The sequence below is a fragment of the Pholcus phalangioides genome, unplaced genomic scaffold, assembly GCF_987345545.1.
Source record: "Pholcus phalangioides strain wild (caught in Gottingen) unplaced genomic scaffold, Ppha-v1.0 ptg000024l_1, whole genome shotgun sequence".
In the NCBI taxonomy this organism is placed as follows: Eukaryota; Metazoa; Arthropoda; class Arachnida; order Araneae; family Pholcidae; genus Pholcus; species Pholcus phalangioides.
Genome location: NW_028301616.1, coordinates 23,240,021 through 23,266,140, shown reverse-complemented (window position 1 = coordinate 23,266,140; position 26,120 = coordinate 23,240,021). Strand labels below are relative to the sequence as shown.

General features: G+C 34.0%; 1 protein-coding gene across 8 annotated transcripts in view; it reads right to left on the bottom strand.

Annotated features, from left to right (window-relative positions):
* LOC149069012 (poly(rC)-binding protein 3-like) overlaps positions 1-26,120 on the bottom strand; it is a 111,977-nt gene continuing 85,857 nt past the window's right edge. For 6 of the 8 annotated variants that reach the window (XM_089251195.1, XM_089251196.1, XM_089251197.1 and 3 more), the window contains exons 6-13: positions 24,497-24,625; positions 22,475-22,603; positions 21,141-21,260; positions 18,608-18,688; positions 14,594-14,672; positions 11,829-11,949; positions 10,390-10,509; positions 1-8,860 (exon numbers count right to left, since the gene is read on the bottom strand). In XM_089251195.1, the coding sequence (XP_089107321.1) occupies positions 8,509-8,860; positions 10,390-10,509; positions 11,829-11,949; positions 14,594-14,672; positions 18,608-18,688; positions 21,141-21,260; positions 22,475-22,603; positions 24,497-24,625 (1,131 nt within the window). In that variant the 3' untranslated portion in view covers positions 1-8,508. The remainder of the gene's footprint in view (positions 8,861-10,389; positions 10,510-11,828; positions 11,950-14,593; positions 14,673-18,607; positions 18,689-21,140; positions 21,261-22,474; positions 22,604-24,496; positions 24,626-26,120) is intronic. The other 2 variants (XM_089251200.1, XM_089251201.1) reach the window with 1 other exon arrangement.

Below are 26,120 nucleotides of genomic sequence, written 5' to 3'. Positions count from 1 at the left end.
CACTGATCTGAAATTTTATTTCAAACAAACAGAGTAACAAAATACATAGAATAATAAATTCTGGCATCGGAAAAGGAATTACATAATTTGACTATCGACTGCGATTTTTTTTTTTACCACTAAATTCATCTGATTAATCTATACACACATTCTCAACATTGATATGTATATATTTTTTTTTCAGACATAAGTTACCATGTTTTACAACACCGAAAAAATTACAACAGCGCAGCTGCAGCAAACAACAATTTCGAAAATAAGATGTGTGAAAAAAAACACAAAAATAATTCAATTTCACAAAAAAATCGAAACATCCTATTAAAACTTACAATCACAGTTCATGAAATTGCTCGTCAGAAAGATATCCAATATGTCAATGAGGTCCTCGTAGAATCCATCTGGGGGAAAAGTTCGCTTGAAAATAGATCAAATGTGTTCATAAGTTTCATAAAATTCGAATAGAAACATTTTTGGCTTAAGATCTTTATGCAAATGAATAAATATGCTTTTCTAGTGTGAGTTATTACTTCTCTACTGGTTATGTATTTGAACCTGGATAACAACAAAGAACGTTTCTTCAACCAAAAATCAGCTGCAAATGCAAAAGTTCTTTGGCAATATGAAAAAAAACACCAGCTTTTGTCATAAAAAAAATAAATTTTAGTATGGCACTGTAGCGATTAATATCTAGCCAGTGAACCCAGACACCAGAGGTCTTTAACATTCCAGACATTGCGGGGATATATTGAAACTTTACATGTCATGAAAAACATGTCAATAGCCATGAAATTATACTGCAGTATCTAGAATTGTAAGATGGTACCAGACTCACAAGGACAATGCTATGTGCAGTGATGTCTTAATGGGCCAAGAGCAGGGTTGGCTAAAACCTGGGTTTTTTTTTCAGATTTATGATACTGGAGCACCAGGAAAGCAAGTTGTGTATGCTGCAGCTTAAATAAACACAATAGAGCAAGTAATATATGGCAATCATTTATGTAACTATTATATTAGTGGCAGCTCATTACAGAAAATTCTGGGGGAAGGGGGTAAAATTGTGTGTGTGTTTTGCATCTTATTATGATAAATGGATTTATAACAAGCTTTATTCATAGCATTGAATACATATATTTATTAATGTATTTCTCTTTAGATAGAGTATGGCAATGCAATAATACCATTAGAAAGTACACTGTTTGCAAGTAAGTGCAGTTTTTGATGGGTTTTTTCGGGTTGGGCAAAATCAGACCAACCCTTACCAAGAGGAGCCCCTAACTATTAAAAACTTATTCTGAAATTATCTTTCACCAAATAGGATTTTTCATTATTTCTTCTTTAATTTCAAATTATTTCTTTTATTAGGTATAAACTGCTTCTGAAAAAAAATTACATTAATATTGCTTCGATCAATTCTGAAATTACTTTCAATAAATTTGTAATTTTTTTGATTAGTTGTGAAAGGTAGTTTTTCACACTAATTTGTGAAATTATTTGAGCATTTCCGTGTCAATTCAAAATTATATAATATGTAATTTTAAAATTGACAGAAGTGTGTGTGCTCGCAACATATTATGTTACATAGTTGTGTACTGTATAATGTAGCTGATTGGCCAGCATGCTTCACAATTTTTTTTTGCCAGGTCATTGCAAAATGCTTCAAGAGGGAAGGTTTATATACTATAACAAAAGTTGATAACTATATCAATAATAACTGGCTTCCATTTGACTAGTTTCTTATCAGCACGACACCAAAATGCCTAGTTGGGAACAGCTGTGGGTAATTTATGGCAGAATAATCAAAAATGGTTCCACAGTTGACAGGAAGATACTGAGTCAGCTCTCTCGGAACAAAAGTTTTCAACTGCTTGAACTAGAATGCAGACTGCTGCATATGCCCATTTTCCTAATTTATAATTGCATCGATTCCTAATTATGACATTTGGAGCAAATAATTAAAAATTTGATTTTTTTATCTTAATTTTGTGCACATACGTCCATATCTAAAAAAGGTTTCAACTGCCTTGGTGATTTTGTGGTATCATATGATTGGTACCTGATGTTAACCCCATCAAGACATTATATTGCTATGCTAAAAGAATAGACTAAAAGAAAGCATATGCAAGTCATCTACAGTAGAATCTCATTATAACGGACGTTGCTTATAACAAAGTTAAAAAACTTCAGCAATAATAAAGGGTGTTTATTTTTATCTGACAAGTTCATAAAATTTCCAAGAAAGCAATTAAACATTGATCATGTTGTTCTGCATACAAATGGATGCGCTGCATGACTCATACAGCTCACCAGCCAGAAATATTAAGATTAATGCTGGGTTATAAATATACATCTTCGTCAATTCAACCTATGATGAAGGTTTGTGATATATGATAAAAACTTTTTATAAGCTAATTATTATTGTACTATTATTGATATACATGTTGCATTACACCCCATATAGAAATTATGTCATAAACCCAACTTTCATTCCCTAAAGTTGACAACCTTCAGCCCATATTAGTCCATTATAATGAGGTTCTACTATAAGTATCAATGTTTTGAAACGTAGACTACAGGGGCCATAGTCACGGATCAATCCCAATGTGTGACATGTCTCGGACACTCTTCGATTTGATGCTATGATTGTATTCTCATGATATCAGCTTGTGTTTTTTCATGCTGCAAAAAAACCTTTAAACACAGCTTTTATGTGTGTTTGCAGAAATAGTCTTTTCTGCGCCTATAATTTCAGAATTAACAGACTTAAGGTTTCAATATATAAAAACGACAAAATCTGTTGTCGATTTGCATAAAAATCTTCATGTAATAATTAATTTTCTAAAACAGCAATATATGGTCTTCATCCTTCACACAATTTCTTCACCAGGATTATGATTAAGAACCTCTACAAAAAGTGTAAATTACAGCTGCACCATGAAATTAGGTTTCCAACTTGAGCATTTTACAAACTGTGTTCACATAGGTTAATCAAATGTTCCGTTTTTTTTTTTTAAATAAGCCTGTATATGCATGTAGGGAAGGAGAGAAATTGAGAATAGAGACTTGCAATATATATTTAAAGACACGCACAATATACATACACACACACACATATATATATATATATATAGAAAATGTGTAATACAATGCAAAATTTTGGATCGAGCAACACCAATATTAACTAGACTATTTAAAAAAGGAGAGAAACAAAAATGGAAAAAATGGGAGAAGATAAATGAAGAAACACTGCTCATGTATTGCTTTGACGTCTAAAATAATTTTTTTTTCCTAATTAACACCCATTCGAGAATAAATTCTCAAAATCTAACACTGCAATAATTAACAATATGATTCTATACAAAAAAAATTTATTAAAATTTTGACCGTATAAATGACGTTTTTTTTTTTTTTAAATTTGAAATCTCTCTTTGATGCTAAATTTATGAATGTGAACGTAAATCGAGAAAAGAAAAAGAAATTTAAAAATTTGAGTTTGTTCTTTTACTCAAACCTACACGTAAAAAAATATATTTTATTTTTCATTCATTTCCTCTTTTTTTTATATTATTTTCAGTTTTTTTTTGCATACAAGCTACACTCTAAGATATGTCACTCGATCAGGCCAACGCTACCAAAAAAATCTGGCAGCTTTCGAATTTTTTTTCACTCTTTCTGGACTATCATCTCGAATAGAATTAAATGGACATTTAATCGATACAATTGGAAATATATGAATACAAATATATGCTTTTGAACAAGTCGTAAAAGACTTAAACCCCCGGTGACGAGTAATTCTAAGCAGGAAAAGATCCCGCAAAGTCGACTAGATTTGCAGGAAAACTCAAAAATAATAATAAATGAGGGAGGGACGGGAAAACAAAACCCAAACTCATTCAAAAATTCGAGATAATGATCTAATTACATCGGATATCTTTGGCTACATCTTTTTTCAGCCTTTGTTCTTTGGGATCACACAATTTTCACAGAAAAATTACACTATATATATAAATTTTAATACTGATTGTATGTATAAAGATTTATGATATGCGACTGATACGATACTGTTTTCTTTGGCAATATATTATAATTCTCTGAAACTACACCAAAATACAAGTATACGACTCATTTTTTTTCTCATAAATACTGGATCTGGATATATTTGGAAACAAATACAGCGATATACTGATAAAATCATGGTACCACAAAAATCTGTAGATTTCAGATATGTTTTTTTGGATACGTAATGTTGGATATATGAGCATTTGAATATGAATGCTGTAGTCTTTAAATATTTTTTTAGATGATATGCAGGTTCTGTCACCCCAGCTGCAAACATAAAATCAAAATTTTTGCAACCTGCTTTTTTTTGGCATTTCTGAATTAATTTTCACTGCAGATTATGTAAATGAATATATAGTATTTCTGTATATACATAATACAATCTGATATGGCGCTCAGAAATTTTTGCTAAAGCAGATACAATATCACTACAAAGGATAACTTCAAGCGTGAACGAACAGCGAAAAATTAGTATTTCAAATTCATAACAAATTAAGTTGGATCCTTATAGACGCTATTGAGAAGAAAAAACCATAAAATACTGAATGATTTAATAATGAAGATTCTGTATGATTTATGCACGTCAAAATTCATGAAGTTATTTTCGTACATTAAAAAAAAAGTCACGAATTGATAAAAAACAATTTGCAATTCCCTGCATGATTGGTATAGATAGAGCCTACACACTTGATAAACATCCGATAAAATTTGATACATTTAGGTTGGGTGGACTAGACATTTTATTAAGGGGAAAATGAACGAAATCTCACTAATAGGAATAAATCAATCGAATATTTTTCTGATACCCAGTCTCCAAACTGACAAAAACTTTATGCAGGGAATCTGGGAAAAAAAATTTATTCCATGATATCCAAATTGCTTATGAAAAAAAAGTGGCTAAAAGAAAAAAAAATGTCGAGGATATATAATACATATTATTTTGCTTATTTTTATAATTTTTTGATATACAGGGGTGCACAGCAAACAGGGGGTATGATATTTTACTGGCGAACTGTTGATCCTAGAGGTATACTTCCAATTAGAAAAAAGATTCCAAATAACGTGTAGTACTCAGATATGTCATTCGTGTTGCAAGGGGATTGTATAGTTATTAAAATTTAAAAAAACTTTATATAGTGCCCAAAACCCAATGAGAAAGTTGTTACCCCAACTTTCCTGATGCCAAAAAAAAAAAAAATTCCATGTTTCTAAGTACAATACTCGATGAGATATTCGAAACAGCTCTAAATGAGGAAGAACCATTTTATCCGCTGTTCTTTCCCAAACTTCCTCAGTTTTTCGAATTTTAATACCTCAGTGAATATATTGCACTTAGAAAAACAATTTTTGTTTGCTGGCATCAGGGGAGACATGGCAATAACTTTCTAATTAGGTTTTGATCCACACGGGGACTATATAAAAAGTTAATTTTTTTTTTATTTCAATAGCTATAAGCACGAACCTTAAAGCAATATACCTTGAGGCATGAATGACATACCTGAGTACTACACATTAGTTGGAAGGTTTTTCTAATTGGAAGTATACTTCTACAATAAACAGTTCACCAGTAAAATGTCATACACCCTGTTTGCTAGGCACCTTGTTTAATAACCTTGATTACGAAAAATGCTATGCAAATTGTTTTTAACCAAGGTCAACCATGAATGAAATACAGGATCAATAAAGAGCCCACAACACATTTTTAAAAATTAATTTAAAAAAACAATAAATTGACATTAAAAAAAATTGCACTTTTTACCAAAATGCTTGATTTTCTTGTTCCAGAGCCATCTGTGAGTGAAACTTTTAACTATTTTTTTTTAATTTATCAAAAACAAACAAAAAAACTCTACACCATGTTTAAAATTTTGGTGCAAATAGTATCTATTTATGTTGATCTTTTTATTTTTTAAATGTGCAAGGACTTGGTTGATCCTGTACATTGTTTTTGGAAGGAAATTAATTGGTTATGAAGCAAATTCTTTGCAGCATCATGTTGAGATCAGATACAGTCATCTTAGAGAAAAAAAACCAATTTGTTTTCTTTCAAAATGAATGATTTCGATTGAAAAACTAATGCGAATCACTTCTTTCAAATGAATAAACAACACTCTGTAAGGAAGAGGAGGATCAGTCTTACAATACATTCGTTATGCAATCACAGCAATGAAAATACTTCAACACAATACCTGAAATACAGAGCACTGGCTCATATTACACAAAATAACAAGAAATACCCAATAATAAGAAGAAAAATACTTCAGGAGACAGGAACAGATAGAATGATACAAGATCTCCAGAGATTATGCAGTACTGAAAAAATGCAATTATGAAATTTTGGCAACAAGCTAGAGCCCGTGATAGATGTTATCCAGGGTGTGTGTGCGATGAGTATATTACTCATATAACAATTTTTTTAAGATAAATTTTCAATTGAAAATGGCATTGGGTGAACACAGTCGAATTCGGTCATTATGAGCAATTCTGAAACAATCATTGGTTTGCTATCCAATTGAACTAAAAATTTTAAGTTTCTTAAAATAAGGATTGTGGTTGATAGCAATACACAAGCAAACTGCATTCGAAAAGATGTTCTTTGTAAAATTTAACATGCTAAAAGAACGATCTGAAACCAGTGATTTTCAAAAGTTGGATTGGAAAACCCCAAGCAGACGCCAAGAAGATCTCCTTTAAACCTTACAACAGGCAAGAAATACAAACATCGATGCATGCTTATGTAACATGTTAAAGCAGGACTTGACAAATCCTAGACATCCGAGATCGCCATGTGCAACCAAAAAACTAGATTGTCGCCTAAAATTTTCCACGTGTGATTACTACATGGTAATCTGGAGACTATACAAAATTTTTGGATTTATATCAGCATCTGTCTCGAATTTGAAAAGAGTCATCATGTCCCGGAAAAGTTGAACATGCGTTTGTTGTGGAACAATTTTATATAAATTTTCTGTTTAAGTTGTCAAGTCATGTGTTTGCCACGCTTAAGACAACTCCGCAGTTTAAAGTTTCTTAGAGAGAGGGAGCTTTTTATTTGATAGGGACAATTTCATGAAAAGAAATACCTTCAGTGATTCAATAGATGCGTTTGTTTGCACTTTCACACTGCATGATGATAAATTCTCAATAATTTCTTCATTTTAATTCTTTCATGGAAATAACGAGTAATGGATAACACAAGCAAAATGCTCAATCTTTTTCACGTCTCGCATCAACCGAATTTGACTGCATATCTAAAGTTATTTTTCGGTTACACTGAAAGCACTTAGATCTCACACTTATTCCCAAGAAGTAATGGCTTTGGCCTAAATATCTGTGCTGTAATAAAGGTTTTTTAAAGAGACAGAAAATGAACACTAATTATTTACAGATATAACGAGAAATGAATCGCTATCAATGATTGAACAATGATTGATAAATGACAATAAATACCATCATCACACAACAGAGAGGGAGCAAAAAGAAAGAAAAGGAATCAACATCAAGTGTTCAAAATAGTCGAACACATAAATACTTATAAATATATCTCGCTAATCACGAACATAATATATATATTTTTTACACTTAAATACTTCAATAATCACATTCTATAACGTAATCAACACCAGAAGGGAGGGGGGAGACAAAAAAAGGAAGCACACAATGTTCTTTCATGTTTAATACTGGAAACGAAATAACGTGTCCTCAATTCGACAGTTCATCAGTTTTTTTTAAAGCTCAGAATTTTTCCCATATTGCACTGAGGCTTTCAGGAGCATTATACATACTTTTATATAGATACAATGTTAAATTTGGCTACAATTTTTATTTTTTTTTGGTTTTTACTGGCCAAGCGAATGTAAACACAAGGTTACATTAAATCAACAATAATCAGGAATATACAACAAAAAAAGATGCAGCAATGACGAAATATCAAACCATAATTAGCTACCCAAAAAAAAAAAAAAATCAGACAAACTCGACAAATGTTTACATAATACACAAAAAAAATATAATAATCGAGGTACACAATATTCCAGATTGATCCATAAATAATCTATGCTAAATCACACAAAACAAAATGATTTGATTTCATTAAAAATTAGTTACATACAACTTTACGTACTGCAAAAATATTGCTGCAACAATACCTCAAATATAACAGAAAAAAAAACCAATAAATCTCTTGAAAAATATCAACTTTATAGCACAAAAACAAATAATAAATCAAAAAAACAGACTAGAACTTAGCCCTGTTATTTTATCCATGCTCCGGTAAACAAAATCATTTTCCTGGAGCATTTAGTAATGAAATTTCTTGGATACACATTCATAAATATCAATATCTAATAAATGGGAATATAAAAAAGTCTCTCTTCAATCTATGGCAAAGATGAAATTTTTCTTCTTTCATCCGTGTATTTTCAAAATCATGCAAGGGATGATGAGACACCATTAATATGGTGCAAATTTGGTTCGCTCGTCTTTCTTGAGCGAGCCGCTGCCAACCGCAGCCGATGCCGATTTGAGCTTACCAGCCATGGCCTTGGCCTGGAACTGCTTGAAATTGGCAGCAAAAAGAGCGGCGGACCCTTGCATGAGTGAGGGGGCAACAGCCAGTGGAGACATCTTGACCAGCGGACCAAGGGACAGGGCAACGGGAGTTGATGACGGAGCAGCAGCTGCAGCAGCAAATGTGGATGTCAGGTTCATGGAATTGGGCAGTTGAGACGATGATGATGCAGCCACGGCAGCGGCGGCGGCAGCAGCAGCATTCATCTCGAGGTTCTTTTTATGCTGCTCTAAACTACAGAGGGCAGAAATGAATAAAAAGTGTAAACATGCTAGCTTTACAATACTCACAAAAGACATAATTTATCCACACAATGGGCATAATCTTTAAATACTTTATCCACATTGAAACTTCTTGTATAATGGCCATGTTTTGTTTTATAAAATGGGAGGCATCCCACATCAGATTAACATTGAGGCTATCCTCTTAAAATGAGGATTTCTGAGCAATTTTTGGACATGGAAGAAAAATTATGATTCTCACTGGATGTTTTCCCTAGATGGAAGAATAAGCACGCTTCCCCTATGGTTTTGGTTTTCAAAAGGTGGTTCGTGGATTAATTAGGGGTCCGCAGACTGTGCTTTAGGATGGAAGAGATAAGTCTGGCAGAAGAATTCTGACATTCAGGCCGCTGTATGCCTCTAGGGGCAGGACAGCAATATATGATTGATTGATTCATTCATTCAGGATGTGCTTTGGAATAAAGCAGAAATTAGAGTGAAAAACAGCGAGAAACCATGGCATAGCCCAAAAAAAAAAGACTTTCATCTTTAAATGTTTGGCAAAAGGGTCCTTGGATAAGTGATAGCTGAAAAACACTGGTCGAATAAGTAGATAGAACTGATAGTTGAAAAAACACATTCCATGCTAGGATTCAAAGGTAAATATCAAGAGATGTCTCAACATCAAGACAAAAAAATTTTAGAGAGTTAGGTCTGTTTTCTTGTGGGCTAGTGCCAGGCACCGAGAATGGTGAAGAAAAAGAGTAAGGATTCTTATTATTTATTATTATTTACACTTATACAATATTTCTTTAAATTCAATTGACTCCATAATGTCTGGCTTCACAAGTCCTAGGTGCCAAGTCACCACAGTCACTAGAAAATTGGTATTGGTACATTACATTCTCACATATGCATTTGTCAAGTCCAGCCATAAATGTGTGTGTTGCATTATATTTTGTGTAGCCTATAATGCGTTAATTTAATCTTAATAATTTCTGTTAGTTTACAGTTGCTTCTAGTATATATACAGTATACTTCTAGTTTTTTCTTTCTTTTTGCATTAACATACTGTACCTGTTCATAGACAGTCATGTTAAGGATAAACACAGCGATCAGAAAAAAAGAAAACCAAAAAACAAGCAATAATGCAACAGCGATAGGGGAGGGGGAAGATGTTGCTACTGTTATGTTAAGAAAGCAACCTTTTAGACAAAGTCATTTTCAGGATAAATTTCTTTGGTGGAGACCTTTTCTTTAGGTTTTTTTTTTTACTAAATTCACTGTTTTTATTTCATTTTCTAGCAGCCCATGGGATGTACACAAGGAGCCCCCCCCCCAAGAGCTCTGGGAAGCACTGTGATCCTTAGCTGAGATGTAAGACCATCGAAACATATTGCAACATATTGAAAATTTCTAAAAGCTCACAACCATCAATTTTCTTCATTTAGAAGTTTTATGCAATCCAAGTTATTTCAATCTTCTTGGCTGGTAAAAGGAAAAAGCAGGCATTCATATCATTAAAAACAAATTAGTGGTTACCTTGCAGTGATGAAGTATTGTGCCAAATGAACTGCCTCTGGTGGTCCTGTAATGGTGACTGACCTTTCCTTAGAACCTTCCTCACAATTTGATACTTTGACAACTGCTCCTGAAAGCTGCCTGTGTATGAAAGAGAAACAAACCAAATAAACATTTTGGCACAAATCGCTCAATCCTGTTTATGCTTACAATATGCCTGAAAGCTGTACAAGGAAAGTCATTGCAAAAGACATATAAGTTGCAGATGAGTCTTTCCATCATACAAGTATAATAAACCTTTTTTTGTAACAACAAAAAAATTTGAAAATATCCAAGATGTCTAATCTGGCTTTTATCATGATCTATGTATCTTGTATTGGTGATTCTTGAATTATTTGTTCAAAAATTGTGGTAGTGTATGTCGATACAAAATTTGATTTGTGTAGAAATATGATTTTTTACCTGTAACACCTTATAACCGTTTAAGAACACCATGTTTTTGAAAAGGGCTAAAATCTTTGCTAACTGAAATGACCATCGATTTAAAAAAGACAAAAATACTGTATATCGCAATAAATGCCATCAAAGGAATGACAGGTATAAGTGTTTCAATAGTGGAAGTTGTTTCTTTACTGGTAGGGTTTTCTGATTGGTTCATGTGCCAGTTGGTTACTTAATGTAACACACAAACTGCAATAAAAGACATTCCACTGTAGTATTGCTTACTCTGCAATGGATTTTATATTTGCTCAGAGAATGTTGCAGATCTGATTTTCTATTCATTCTGGTTGTAGATTTGTCTGAGTGCATTCGAGAGTATAAACCTATATATTTTTTATATATACAAGTTATTATGCAGAATATATGGCGAGGAAGTTGAAGGTTCTAAATAGTTTTGAACACAGTACTCTCAATAATACGGCCATATAATAGTCTGATCCATTCAGTAGTCCAGCATTTTTTTTTTACTGAGCGTACAGAAGGAAAACCTGTCACCGGCATGTCTATGCACAGAAGATTCTATAATATTTGAATGGTTTTTTTCAACTAACTTCTAGTAATCTGGCATATCCTGGTGTAATATGTGCCAGATTAGCAAGAGGCGGAGCGGGGCAAATCCCAGGCGCCAGGTTGCCATGGCAACTAAAAAATTGGTATTCGCACCTAAAACTTTCTTTATGTAGTTACTAAATTGCAGGCCGAGAGCAGCACAAAATGTTTGGAATTGAGAGTAGCATATCTGTCAACATGAAAGAGCCACTATGCCCCAAAAAAGTCAAAAGAATCATTATTTTGGACCTTTTTCTGTGTGTAAAAATTTTTTGGTGCCTAGATTTTTTTTTTTTGCGATTTGTCCAGCCCTGGTCTACAGTATTTATTTTTGATCCCCCTCCCTACATTCTGAGCATGAAAAAAAATATGATTGTAGAAGAATGCTAAAAAATTAGCCACTGTCTCACCTGATTTCATTGATTTTCATTCCTCCTTTGCCGATAATGCAGCCAATCAAATCATTGGATATGGACATCTCAGTTGTTGTAGAGGGACGTACACCACCTGAGGCAGCAAGGGCTGCCCAAACTGTCATTTACAGAGAAAAAAATTAATAAGCAAATGAAAAAGTCAAAAGCGAGGGAAAAAATTTAAAATATTTTAACACCTATAACATCCCCCTGGATTGTACTACGCATAATCATGATAACAAAAAAAAGTTCTTCCCTTCTACTAAAATTCAATGAAAAACATAAATGATCAAATTTAAAAAAATTGACTGTCCACATGAAAATTATAACCCTTGCAGACCTAGTATGCACAAAAGTGTGGGTTGCCTTTTCTCCTAGTAGATATTATTTCTTTACGTTCAGTGAGTTCAGCCCTGAATTTAAGTGAGTTCAACCCTTTGTAGTCCAGAGGTTTTTCTGCCCTTCGTTAGTACAGTTTGTACTTTATAATGCCTCCCATGCAATAAGGAGGCCCTCCTGGATGTTTGTATCTTTGTAGTTTTTGTATGGCTTATGAGTTTTGCTAAGAAGCCAAATTCACAGGCAGCCTTCCTATTATTGCGAGGGTCCGTTGTAAAAACAATGTAACAATGTTTCCTGATGTGGTCCTTTGTGGAGTTCACCTAGAAAAAATCTGGCCTGAACTCACTGAGATAAAAAAAAGAATATCTACAGCAAGGAAAAAACAACCTCAGCATTAGTTCATACTGGGTCTGAAAGTGTGGAGGTAAAAAAAGTTTTGTGAAGTTCTGGTGACACACCTATGAAATCAATGAGTGACATTTGACAGAATAAACAGATTCAGCAATTTAGGCAAGATGATGACGACTATTAATCTACGCATAGTTCAAGTTCTGACCATGATAGCTTAGTTATTTTATGCTCATGCAAAAGCAGAAAATACAATGACGTGAGTAACCACCTTTGAGAAATAAAAATCAGATTTTACGGCTATTGATACTTTCTGCTCAGTTCATCTTGAAAATGATTTGAAAATTAATTTGTTTTTTAAGGCAGAACTTTTCAGTATTTGATTTGCAAAGTTGATTAATTTTGAGTAATTAATAAAGTTGTGAAGGCTTAGAGATCTTAAATCGAGAAAGTATTTATAGAGCATAATGATTTATTATTTCGTCACAGTAACAGGACTTTTCTTTCCCAACAGCTCATAACTCTGCTCAGTTGCCACTGTGGCAATATAATTGTATTACCCTCTGAAGAGCCAAATTTCAATGGAATATTTTGTTAATAAGGGGCAATAATAAATTTTGTGCGATGAGCAACGTTCCCTCTTATTTTTGCTACCTGCATTGACCCGTTTTTTTTTTTCTTTGAGCAGTATTGCAATATATACTGTCCCAATGGTGGATTTAGTTACTATGTGTACACAGAAGCATTTTCACTGTATGTGAAAGTGAGAGAATATTGAGGATAGGTGTGAAAAAAAAAAGTAGATACTGTTTTTTAATGATATTTCATTAAAATTTGCAGTAGGAGAAAATGTAATGAATGCATGCAGAGTGAACTAAGAGACCCATCATGAGTTTGAATGTCAAGAAAAAGTTTCTAGTTTCTATAACACCAGCGGTAGTCATCCATGTAACATTAAAATTAATCAAGGTAAGGGACTTCCTGGATATTATGCGGGAGGTGAACTCGGAAAGAAAAGTATATAAGTTTCTGCCAAGAACACTGAACCCTGGTCTTCTTGCAATCCAGGCAAGTTAGCTAAGCATTACACCAAGTAAAACACAATATTGCTTTCCTTTATGACACATGCAATAGTGGGATGCACTCTGAAGTAGACTTGTGACAACCTCCTTAACTTCTAAGTTAAAATTTTGAAGGTTTCTAGTTTCATGAAAATTTTGTTCAAGAAATTTCTTATAATAAGATTTACCTAAGTTTTTCAGTGACTTAAGAAGAATACTTTTCACCAATGTTTCCTTTAGGTGATGCACAAGTGAAAGTAGTTCCCTGAACAAAAAATTTACCATGCAGGAGAAATTTACTACAACCTCCTTTCAAAATGAGTACAATGATGGTCTAACTGGAGTGCATGTTAACCATACATGCTACTACTAAACCACATATGCACCTTGTTCATATTCCTCTATGGAACTTCTAATGAATGAGTGCATGTATGTGTTGCGAATCTAATGTGGTTTGTTTCTGTGTAATGCTTGTTATGGTTCAGCCATCTATTTTTCGAACTACGGGTGAAGTGTATGATTGAATGTGTACTGTTGTAGGTCAGTTGCTCTTTGTGGCGAGACTTTTTAACAGGCAGATCAGCCATATGTGATACACTGAATGCTGAAGCATGTTGCTTTGTCATTCTATGCAGTCAAAATATGTTGCGCACAGGGTAAAAACAGGTCCCACACAGGCAAAAACATTAGAGGGCATGTTGCTGTTCACATATTATATCAACTGTATTCAATTAATGAGTAATGATAGTTAGATATGATTGAAATAAAATATAAAAAGAATTCACAAAACAATTTGACGATTCTGTAATTGACATTTATAAACAATTTTCAAATTCAAAGGTAGTTACCATAAGAGAAGAATTTAAAACATTTCTGAATATTATGTAATACAGTACATATCAGGAGGGTTGAGAGAAAAAAAACACATATGCAAAAAATAAGAAAAGAGAAAGAGGTAAAGAATGTGAGAGAGGAATTTGGAAAGAAAGAAAGAGACTAGGATAAGGATACCTTGTGGTGGGTTAACGCTGTGCCCAGGCAGGAGGGGAGCAGTGGCATGCTGGAGGGCCAACTGCTGCAGCTTGCTTAGCTGCCAGGAGAAAAAAACAGGGAAAAAGAAAAAAAAAGACAATCAGGGGACAGAAATATTCACAGCCTCACAAAACACCATACACACACACAGAACATACATAACACACACAACTGAGAATCATTGTTAAAATGAAACAATAAAATTAATATCGATCATGTTCCTAACTGATTTTCTGGTGTTTAAATTTCTATCACCTAGAATAACCTCACAGCGACACAGTCTATGTAATTTTTTTTTGCTCATCTCACACATTTGCCAAATATGCAATTTTAAAAGAGCAATTGCCACTATTCTTTACAAAACAGTGTTAGGGCTTCTGCTAATAGCATTTGCAACGTGTGTGGCCTAGCCATCTTAACTGTGGGAAAATGAATAACTATTTGGCTTCATATTCATGTGCACCATCATAAACACGAGGAAACAAATGAATAACTTTCAAGCATTATAACACAATCTGAGTGTGAAAACAGATTGCTCATAAATAAAAGCTTATGGAAAAGATGAGTTTCATAAATTTGAATGAAGTATGGTCTAGGTGTTAACATACAGTGTGCTGGTTTATAGTGAGAGAATCACGCATGATTACTTATAAATTTAAACTGCATTGAGTTAATTTTCTGTTTAATAAAGTTTAATATGACACCTTAAGTGGCTCTACAGATGTCCAAACGGTGCTCAATCTCTTGCCAAGTGTTTAATAAAATTTGTAAATCAACTGCTGCAGATGCTGCCTCAACTCATGTGGGAGGCCCCCAAAAAGCAAAATGTTTTGCATTGTTCTGTGATAATTCTTCCGATGACCGAAAATATTCTGCAATTAAAATTCCTTCAAGTGATTCCTACATGAAAGGCAGGCCCTTGTCTGGGGGATCACCCTGGCTTTTACAAAAATTTAAAAAACACGATAGAAATGGACAAACAAGGTGAAATATATATATATTCACACACACATATTGAGTATATGTTCTTTGTACCCCGAGAAAAAAGTTGAAATAACAGGCCTGATGAAAGTTGTGATTTTCTTTTTCTCTCTCTCTCTTTTCTTAGAATTCTTTCAGAGACTGTTTTGTAACAGCAAATATTATTCTGTATCGTACTATGTCACAACATTTGTACGTTGCCTTCTGCTTTGGAGCAGAGGGCTTCACATTTCACTCAATTTGTACACAGTATTTAACATGTGTCACTAATTAAAAAATTCAGCTATCTTAAGTACACACTGAACCTTATGTTGTGGCATTCACATGCTACTACTAAACCACACGCACCTCATAAACATTCCACTAAGAAACTTCAAACAAATTGGTGCATGTCTGAATGTGTGATATACCATTAAATTTATGCCTGTCATTGTGTTTCAGAAAAGCTATCACCCGTCTTCTATATACAAGCAACTCGATAGTTTATGTTGCCTGCATCATGTACCATGTGTGAATTTTAAATGTTATAGGCCTGATTGCTTTTTATGAAGGGACTTCTTTTTAAATGTGAGATTGACTCACACTTGCACTTTGAAGTTGGAAAAACCATAAAACCACTTTCAGCCAACCGCAGCATCCCCATGTTGGCAATCAGCACAACTGCTGTGAAAAGCAACTCAAAATAGCTGTTGACAGTGTGCACGCCTGAGCTAGGTAGAAAACTTGGAGTAATCCCACTATTCACATTGAAGTACCTCACCAACTTTCATAGCAAAGCATGTGTGGTTCTCTCAATAGAAGCCATTACTTTTGGATACTTTTAAACTGGACGCTCTTTAATATTGGTTATGCTATAAACAAGAGTTGAAGCAATTAAAAATAATTTTATTTCCATCAAATTTTGTATGAATGTATCACTAACTAACAATTCACTTCTAGATGTCTAAGCATCAAATTCCCTCAGATATTGAGGTAAAAAAATCTTTTTTTTTCTCTGATCATGACAAATCTATGTGAATGAGGGCTATTTAGAATATGATTCTAAGTTTATAGCTGATTCTGGATAGCTTTTCGCATCTATCGCTCTCACATGTCAGTTTCAAGGTAGGTAAAGGTAAACCCTTTGTCATCTTACTCCAACATGTTATTAACCTTGGAATCATTGGCTTCCCCCCACCACCAAAAGTTAAAAAAAAAAAATGATTTGAAGCATTGGCTAAAAATGATTAATAGGTTAAAAAGCTCATTCAATCAACAAATGTTTACTTTTTGTTATTTACGATAAGCACTTTAAACAATATCAGTTCAATATCACATTTGTAATATTGAGCTAATTTAAAATGGGGGAATTTGAATAGATATCATGCTGCAAGAGATACAAAAATGTTCCCTTTCTCGATAGTTTATAAAATAAGGAAGAAAGAAAACAGGGGAAGATGATAAAGCTATATATATACTTGTATTGTATATGTAAATCATGCAAGGCAGTAATAGTAGTCACAGCAGCGATGCTAATAAAAGTGGGTGTAAAGCATCAAACAGGTACTTGAACTACTTAGGGAGTTGTTTATACAGGACACTAAGGAATATAAGTGGCAAGTTTTTTTGAGTAGGTTATAGAACAATTAATCTCTTCTATAAACAATATACAAAATGGATTTTGTATGAGGATTTTCAGGGGTGAGTATAACTAAACATATAAGCTACAACAAAATAACATTTATTCAGTTCTAACTAACAAATGAACACACACACAAAACTTTTCTACACTTAACAACTCAGAAGACTTGCAGCTAAAACTACATAAAAAAACAGTAATTTCTAATTATAACACTTTGCGGAAAATTCTGAAAAAAAAGTTGAATCATTTATAATATGTTATTGGCAAGAATGAATATTAAGGCTAACAATCTACACAGACATTAATATTGGAATATTATTTTATTAAATTTGGAAATGAAAACAACATTATTTTTTTCTTTCTTCCTTGCTTCAAGTAATTCAACTTTGAACTTGAGTTCCTGTCAGGTTCAAAACTTTCGCCAAGATCTGAATGTTTAATTCATGAATAGACTGTTAGAGTAATTTTACATCGCAATATAATTGATTAATACCACAATTATTCTATCAATCCTTTTCTTCAGTTTGTTAATGATAAATACAGTAAAATTTATCTATAACAACATTCAAGAAACTGAAGAGTGTTTTGTGACAAACTGATAAGTCTAAAATACATACAGTGGAACCTCAATAACTTGACACCCCAAGGAGATTGAAAAACATGTCAACTTAAGCAAATGCCAAGTGAAGTTCTATTTAATTTCACTTACAACTATTTTCAAAAATTAATTATGTATATATGTGTATGTGATGTTATATGTGGCGGTATATTGCTGAGCAATTCTATATTCCATCTCATCTATGAATTCATAGATTAAATTTTTTTTATCTGCAATTTATATGAAAAGTTTTTATAATGAGAATTGATATAGCCAATATTATATATGCGAATGCTGAATTAGGAGGAAAAAACATATTTTGATTGCAGGAAGATCTGTTATTTGTGAATGAGCAGTGCAATTGTCCAAAATAATTTTACTCCTCTCACTTGAAACCTTCTGATCTTGCTCTTTCTCAAACATCTCCTTAAAAAAATTTAAGAAATTCACATATATGTGTGGCTTTCATAATCCAAATGCCAAGATTTCATGTTCTAAGCAGAGGAATAATGGGAAGTAACACTACCCAAAGGTCTGGGGGGAGGGGAATCTTTGATACATCTCAATAAACAAATATACCGCAGAAATAAACATAGAATTTTTGAAACACGAGACTAATGTCGTAAAATTTTTTGAACTGATCAACAAAGGGCTATTTCTGAAAATAAGTTGTGATAACGCAGTATAAATCGTACCCGACTTATACAGGATGAGGTCATGTGTCAAGTTAGAGAGGTTTTTCCTCATTGGATTGAATATTGTGCCAGCCATGGAAATAATAAATGTCAAGTACCGGGGTAGTCCAGTTATCAGCGTGTCGAGTTATTGAGGTTGCATTATCCCAGAGCAAAGATGTTCTAACTTGCTGTGAATACTAAAATGAAACAAAAAAAAAAAAAAAAAATTGTGAAGAAGGATTCATGGACTACCAGAAAACCGGCAAAGTTCTTATACAAATACAAAGGCCACAACAGGCAAATTGCCCAACGAGGTGGCTGAAAAGATTATGCCCATAAAAAATATGGATATCAAAATATAACCAAAATACCCAATATAAAAGCATATATCACCAAAAAAAACAAAAACTAATAATATATAATACACTTCCCATAAAAAAAGATTATGTGTGATTGTTTTATTTAAGTATGGATACCTTCTTGATTTATCTCACTATGTCTATCCTCTTCTTTTTAAACATATCAGTTGTGTTAGAATTCATCCTCTCCCCCCCAGAGGTAAGCTATTCCATTGACAACCTTATTAGTGAAAAACTTCCTGGGGCACTACAACCTGGAATTGTCCCTTACCAATCGACACTAGTGTCCCCTTGTTGAAGCAGTTGATTGACAGTGTATTAATACCTCATATAGATCATATCCTTGACACCTGATTTCTTGAATATGTTTACATAAGAGGAACACAAGTCTTTCTTCATAGCTCAATCCTTGTGTGCCAACAAGAGCATGCGTAGCTCTTCTCTGCACCCCCTCAACCAAGTCTACCCTGTTCAAACCAACCTCTGTAGGTATGGTCTCCAAAACCTTACAGCATACGAGTCCAGGATGAACTAAGCGGAAGAATGACTTTAGAAGAACGTGAAGAAACCTTATTAAGGATGAAACTGAGCATTCTATTCCATTTTATGACCACTGTTGAACAATGTTCAGAAAACCTAAGTCATTCATTAATAAGAATTCTTAAATCTGTGACCCTAGTTGCATCCAGGGTAGTGACACCATTCAATTCGTAAGAAAAAAAGTGGGTTGTTTGAACCAAAATGAGCAACCGTGCATTTGTGAATGCTAAATGTCATGCTCCATTCATTTGTCCATGCTCTAATCCTGTTTAAGTTGGGAGCAACTCCCTATCGCTTTGAGTCCCAACTACCCCCATTAGCTTCATGTCACCTACAAATTTGCTAGCAATCCCATCGATACCCTGATCGAGTTTATCGATAAAAAGTGAAAAAAGTATGGGGCCAAGGATGCTTCCTTGAGGAACTCCACTTGCGATGCCTGTCCAATCAGAGAATTCCCTGTTCACCATAACCTGTTGTGACCTATCTCTCAACCCCGTAGAGATATACGGACAACCACTTATGTACAGATATCCCCTTACTTTAACTTGATATGGCTACAACACCATTTGAAAATTTGCTTTTAAAAATCACAACCTGTTGGAGGATTGGAGATTGATTCTAATGATTTTAAATCTGAAAATGACCTTGCAAATTAAAGAAGCATGACAGTTAAAAGGACAAAAATCTGTTGGATTTAAGGATGTAGATGAATAAATGTGAATGAAATGCTCAAATACAACTCATCACGGGTCATTAATATACATATTTTGGTAACATCGACTATGCCATCAAAATTATGATTGGAGAAAAGTGTCTTAATGAGACTAGAGCGTCGTTACATTTGCAAGGGATATTCACACAAAATTCATTGGCTTGCTGCAACAATTTTTATAGAGGAAACAATAAATGTTATTTGTCAGCTGAATCTGGTTGAAAGAAATTAAGATAAAGGAAAAAAAAATATTGAAGGAACAGAAATCTTTTTCTGAGTGGCTGATCAAACCAAAATTTTATTTTTCCAAAAATCGGAGAATACCTTCGGGGGAAGGGGGCACAGACACGATAAAGGATTCTATGGATTGGTTTAGCAAGGTACGACAATGAGAATTTTTCTTTTATGAGCAAGGAGGATGACACGACAAATAAGTTTAGAAGACTGAACTACAGGTGCAGCTACCAAATGTCTAACAGAGGTTAATTCTTACGCTGGGATTCACTATAAAAGTTTGATGATAGGTCTTTCATAAAACCACCAATAAGCCTATTGATTACATTCGGTCGAATATAACCAATAGGCTCAGTGGTTGCATTTTTCCAGTTTTATAAAAAATATTTTTATAGTTTAATCCCGGCCTTAAGCAGAAACAGAAATCATATCATTTGACATATAGAACTTACCTATGAATATTATGATTTGGCCATAAAGAATTTTGGATGCATCAGTGTTATCTGAGAATAAGATGTTTTTAAACCAAATGCAGATTTTTGTACGCTTACCTTGTTAAAAAGTACAGAAATGATATAAACTAGTATTGCCAAATAAGTTCAGTGTCTACTACAACTATAAAAAGTATAAGCTTATAATAAATTCACGAAAACTTTGCATACTCATACTAACGCATTAAATGTGATATGTGTTTACATCTGAATGTATCTTGCCTCACTGATAACTGAAAGTAAGTGGATCAGGTTTCCTGAAGAGTTAGATTGAGAGGAAAAAAAAGAGGAAGTTTGTTGTATTACCTACCTCAGCAGGAGAAAGAGCAGCATATTGTCCTGGAAGAGCAAAAGCTTGACCACCAGCAAAGAAAACTGGTGGAAGAGCTTGCTTTGGTCTATATGGTAACGTGGGACCTTTTGGTGGGGACTGAAACAGATGAAAAGAGAAAAAACAATTATATATATAGAAGCCACATCAACCAAAATGTCTTATGTGATGCAGAAACAAGTAATAACAATTATCTTGAATGATTTTTCTTGTTTGAAAAACCATGAGCTAAACCATTCAGTTAGTTGTGCACTTTCAAAAAATACATAGTAAAATAAAAAATTATCTGCCCTTATGCTACAACACATCTTTAGGTTTGTCACACTGCCTTTTGAACAAACGCACATAAAATTGATACCAGTAAAGTTCACACCATAATTTTTTTCTGTTGGTTTACAATACCCGCTTGTTACATTTCAATATAGAAATAGCAGCAGCAGAAAAAAAGAACAGTGATCTGATTTTTCTTGTTAGAAAGTGTGCCAGGTTAGGCTAAAATTGATCACAGGCTTACAACACAATATGGGAACAGTATATACTTGTTAGCAGTGCATATACATGAATCAAGAAGTTTAAAAGTGGCCAGCCAAGCGTGATGGCCAGAGCAAGAGATGAGAGAGTAGGAGGCCTGTCAATATATCCACCTCAAAACGAGAAGATTCAGCACGCTCAAGAAATTGTATTGACAAACTGGTGATTTACCATAGACCACTGTTCCCATTTACCAGTGTTTTTGATATCACAGAATCACTCTCCCCGTAGTGAAAGTCAATGCTCCACCGACCCCTCGTAGCATCAGAAGGTCAACAATTTCAAAGCACATAATGTGTCACTCATGCAATTGCAGTAAATGGAAATGATCCTCTGTGGGGGGAATCATTCCATTTACCACAATTGCGGATGAACCCTGTGAATGTCCGCAAACCACAGGTTAAAAAACACTGCCAGACAATGGTAGCATATTCTCAGCAGATTAGTTATGGTTTTACCCATTCAACAATCTCTAATCTCGTAATTAAATAAAAATAAATAAATTAATTAATAATAAATTAAATTAATAAATAAATTAAAAAAAAAAGGTGTAGAAGTAATTTTAGACTTTCTACTCATACGTTCTTGTTTTAAAAAGAGATACGTTCCATTTTTAATGCAAAAATCAACATGACTTCTCCTCAACAAAAGAATTAGAAAGATGTCGAAAATTTTGAAATGAAAAAAATGCCAAGCGGAGAACAATTCAGCATTTTTGGAACAGTAACTTAATTCAAACTATCTCAAATTACCATATAAAAAAAACGAAAAGAAAAGCCTACCTCCATCATGATGACACAAATCTGATGTATACATTTGGTGATGGCTTCGGATGTGCCTGATATTGTAACAGCTCTTTCTGTAGAATTCGGGAGCATTTCACTCGCAACCTGCACCGACGCACCAGTCGCCTGATTGAGAGAAGTTTCAATTTGAATGCATAGAAAATAATAGAGAGAAAATACTCATTGAAAAACACCAGGAAGAAAGCAGTCAATACAAAATACAGTCTGATTTTCATGAAAAGAAGTTCCTTTGTTCCATTAAAACATATGTTTAGAATCATTGTAGTGTAATTTTCAATTAGAGTAAATTAACAAAAATAGGAACAATCAAGTAAATTCTTTTACTATACATAGAAAAAAATTGTTATACTGATTTTACCATACATGCATAAATGTGTGGCATTCAGTAGAGAGAGGTGATAACACAATGTACCAAGGAAAAATTATTTCTGGATATTACTGCGCCAAGGCGAACACTGAAAGAGAATTCTGTTGGTTTCCACTGAAAATTAAATCTATCTCTTGATATAGGCAAATGCACTAACTAGGCGGCTCAAGCTTACTTGCTGCCTGGGTACGCAGCCTCATATGCTGCCCCTAAAAGCATCCCTGGTGCTGGGTGGCTGGCAGAGCTCCAGTCAAGAGGGCATCTAGATAAACCTGACTTTTTTCTTCAGAAGACAGTCGCATACCATTGTTTACCATGCAAAATGGCTGTGACCATACATCCTGCTTTTTGATCCAGAATTATTTTACCGTTCTCAATGTCAGATAACAGGTAATTTAATCCTTAAAACAACACTTAATTTGGATAGCCATCATCACTTATCCTGTACAGATGATGTATAACAAGGTTATTTTTTATTAAGAAATTTATTTCAAAGGTGTTTCTGGTACTCTAGAGACCGGACAAGTGAGAAGGCAAATTTTTCCTTTGCTTCTGGACCATTCTGGAAAAATGCTAGGTGAGGGAACCAAAATGAACTTGTCCCTTTCCATAGAGTACAGGGCGGCTCTTGGGCCATGCGACCCATTACAGTGTCACAAGAGGCGCCACTCAAGAAGGGTGCCAAGTCCATGGTAAATGGGTGAAAAAAGTTTCATTGGCCAAAGAAAATGATTTCTGTTCGTTCTGGAGAGGCGCTAAATCCAAGCTGAAAGGGTAAAATTTTTTTTTGAAGTTTTTGTTAGGAATTGTTGGGCTAAGTTATGATGGAGGGGCATGACTCACAAGGGTAGGGCTGACAGGCTCCAGTCCAGGGCCCGGGACTCTATCCTTATAATTTTTTTTTCATGCTATAAATTAACTGTAGACGGGTCCCCATTAAAATCTGGCTGGGGGCCTGCAAAAGATTCCAGTCTAGCAGGCCCTGACACAGAATATAGAAGCTATGGGGAGGAATAGACAGGACGTGCAAAAATCCAAGATCCCAAATAGAGATTTTGTCTCAAGCCGCCCCTGATAGCTTACATTCTTGTTTTTGGTATTACGGTCATGGGCCTTGTCTATTTATTCCCTAAAGTTTTCTCACTATCTCCGGTACGACTCAAAAGTATGATGTCATGTGCGAATTTTCACTGTGTGAAATTTTAAAAAATTTTGGAGACATAGCTTAAGTCTATACTGCCGCCCCTTACAACCTGCCGTCTGGGGTGCAACTTTACTTAAGCCACCCCTGTGCGCTAACCAATTCCCCATAGGAGAAAAGACTTAAATTTCTTTACAACATCCACTACTGTGCATGTTGCAAAGAAATTTAAGTCTTTACAACATGCACAGTAGTGGAACACTGAAGTAGAGATTTTGCAGCCACCATTAACTTCAGCAAATGTCCCTCCTTTTTTCCCACCTTTTACTTTATGGGTGGAAAAAAAGCTAAATTTTTCATGATTTTGGGCGAGGAAAAAAACTCTTAATTTAAGCTTATTATCAAAAACTAAATCAATCTGGTAAATTTGTATTGAATACAACAAACTTATCAAGAGAAATGAATTATTGATTTACTGCATTATGCGTACCTCACGAATATCTTTAATTTTCGAGCCACCTTTACCAATTAACGACCCGCATTGGCTTGCCGGAACGATTAATCTAAGAGTGACTGGAGGTTTTGGAATTCCAGCAGCAATCTTATTGGCTTGAAGATCCTAGAATGGAAAGAGAAAAAAGACAAGAAAGGGAGGGAGCGATTAGCATTTGATGATATAAGAAATATGATCAATCGATAAAGACATTTCCATACTATAAAAAGTGTCAACATAATTAAAAAAACCAACAAATTTCCTGTTCTGCAAAAGTTTTTCAGTAATCATTTTTTAATATTCAAATGCCTTATCTTTACATGAAACACATTAACATTTTCATAACATTTTATGAGCATGCAGTAGTGTTTGACATAGAAATAAATGAGGTCAAAAAGTACTCTGGGCCATCTTAAGAGAATCATGGGCACCTGGGCCTAGCGATTTTTCTAAGGCCCTACCAGGCAAATTCTCAAAAATTTCAACCAGATCTCATTTTTGTGAGGCCCTGTGCCTTGCCTGGGCCCCATGTCTTAAGACAGCACTGGAAATAATCTACAAGATGATGAAAATTTGATTCAACTCAACAGATTCAGAGCTCCCACTAAAAAAAATTAGAAAAAGTAGGACTAAAAAGTAGGATGGGGGAGGGTACTCCCCACTTAGACAACATAATCATAGCGTAACAAAAAGAAATTCCTAACTTTTTTTTCATATTACTATTTCAGTATCGTATAAGACTGAAGTTAAAGCAAAATGACAGAAATGACTTGGTTACAAAAACAATTTTTGGCCAAAACAGTGCACTATGGCAACCGCAGATAATCATTTTCTGTTCTCCTCACAATATAAATATTATTATTTTTTAGTGTAATCATTTTTGAAAAATGAAGCACTTTTATTTCTAGCTCTTTGCTGAGTATTGTATGCATTGTTTATACCTCTGCATGCCCTAAAAATACAGAAGACAATTGAATGCTGTTGGATAAAATCAGAGTCACCAAACCTAGAATAAGCCTATGTATCCATCCTCATTTTCATTTATGCAAACTGTTGTTTCATCTGCACACAAAATGTGCGCCATAATAATATGTTTCACAAACTTTAGTTAAGGCTAAATTTAATAACATGAAACGTAAGACAATTCCTGAAAGAGACCGAAATATGATCATATAAAAAACTTCATATATTTGAAGCCGCACTGAAGTACAGTAGAACCTCAATTATCCAACCCTCATTTATCTTAAACACTATTAACTCTCATCAGTTTCTCCAGTGATAATATTTTGTTTGCTTGATCAATGAGGAAATTATCATTGAAGTCCGAAATTATCCAAAAAAAGAGAGTAAAATGTTGCTGAATTCAAAGCGACATTGCTAGTGAAAATAATCAATGATACTTTTGAATAATGTTTTTGAGGAACTGCTTTTCTTGGTTGGAGCAGCAACAAAATGTAACAGAAAATCCAAATAACACCGAAATTGGGTGAAGCATATTGAGTATTATTTGAATGTAATTTGTTCCGATGTTACTAGACCTTGAAATTGATCCATATGTGACTAGGCTTATCAGGAAGTTTTGATATACTGACACAGGCTCACCCAGATTACGCCAGATAAT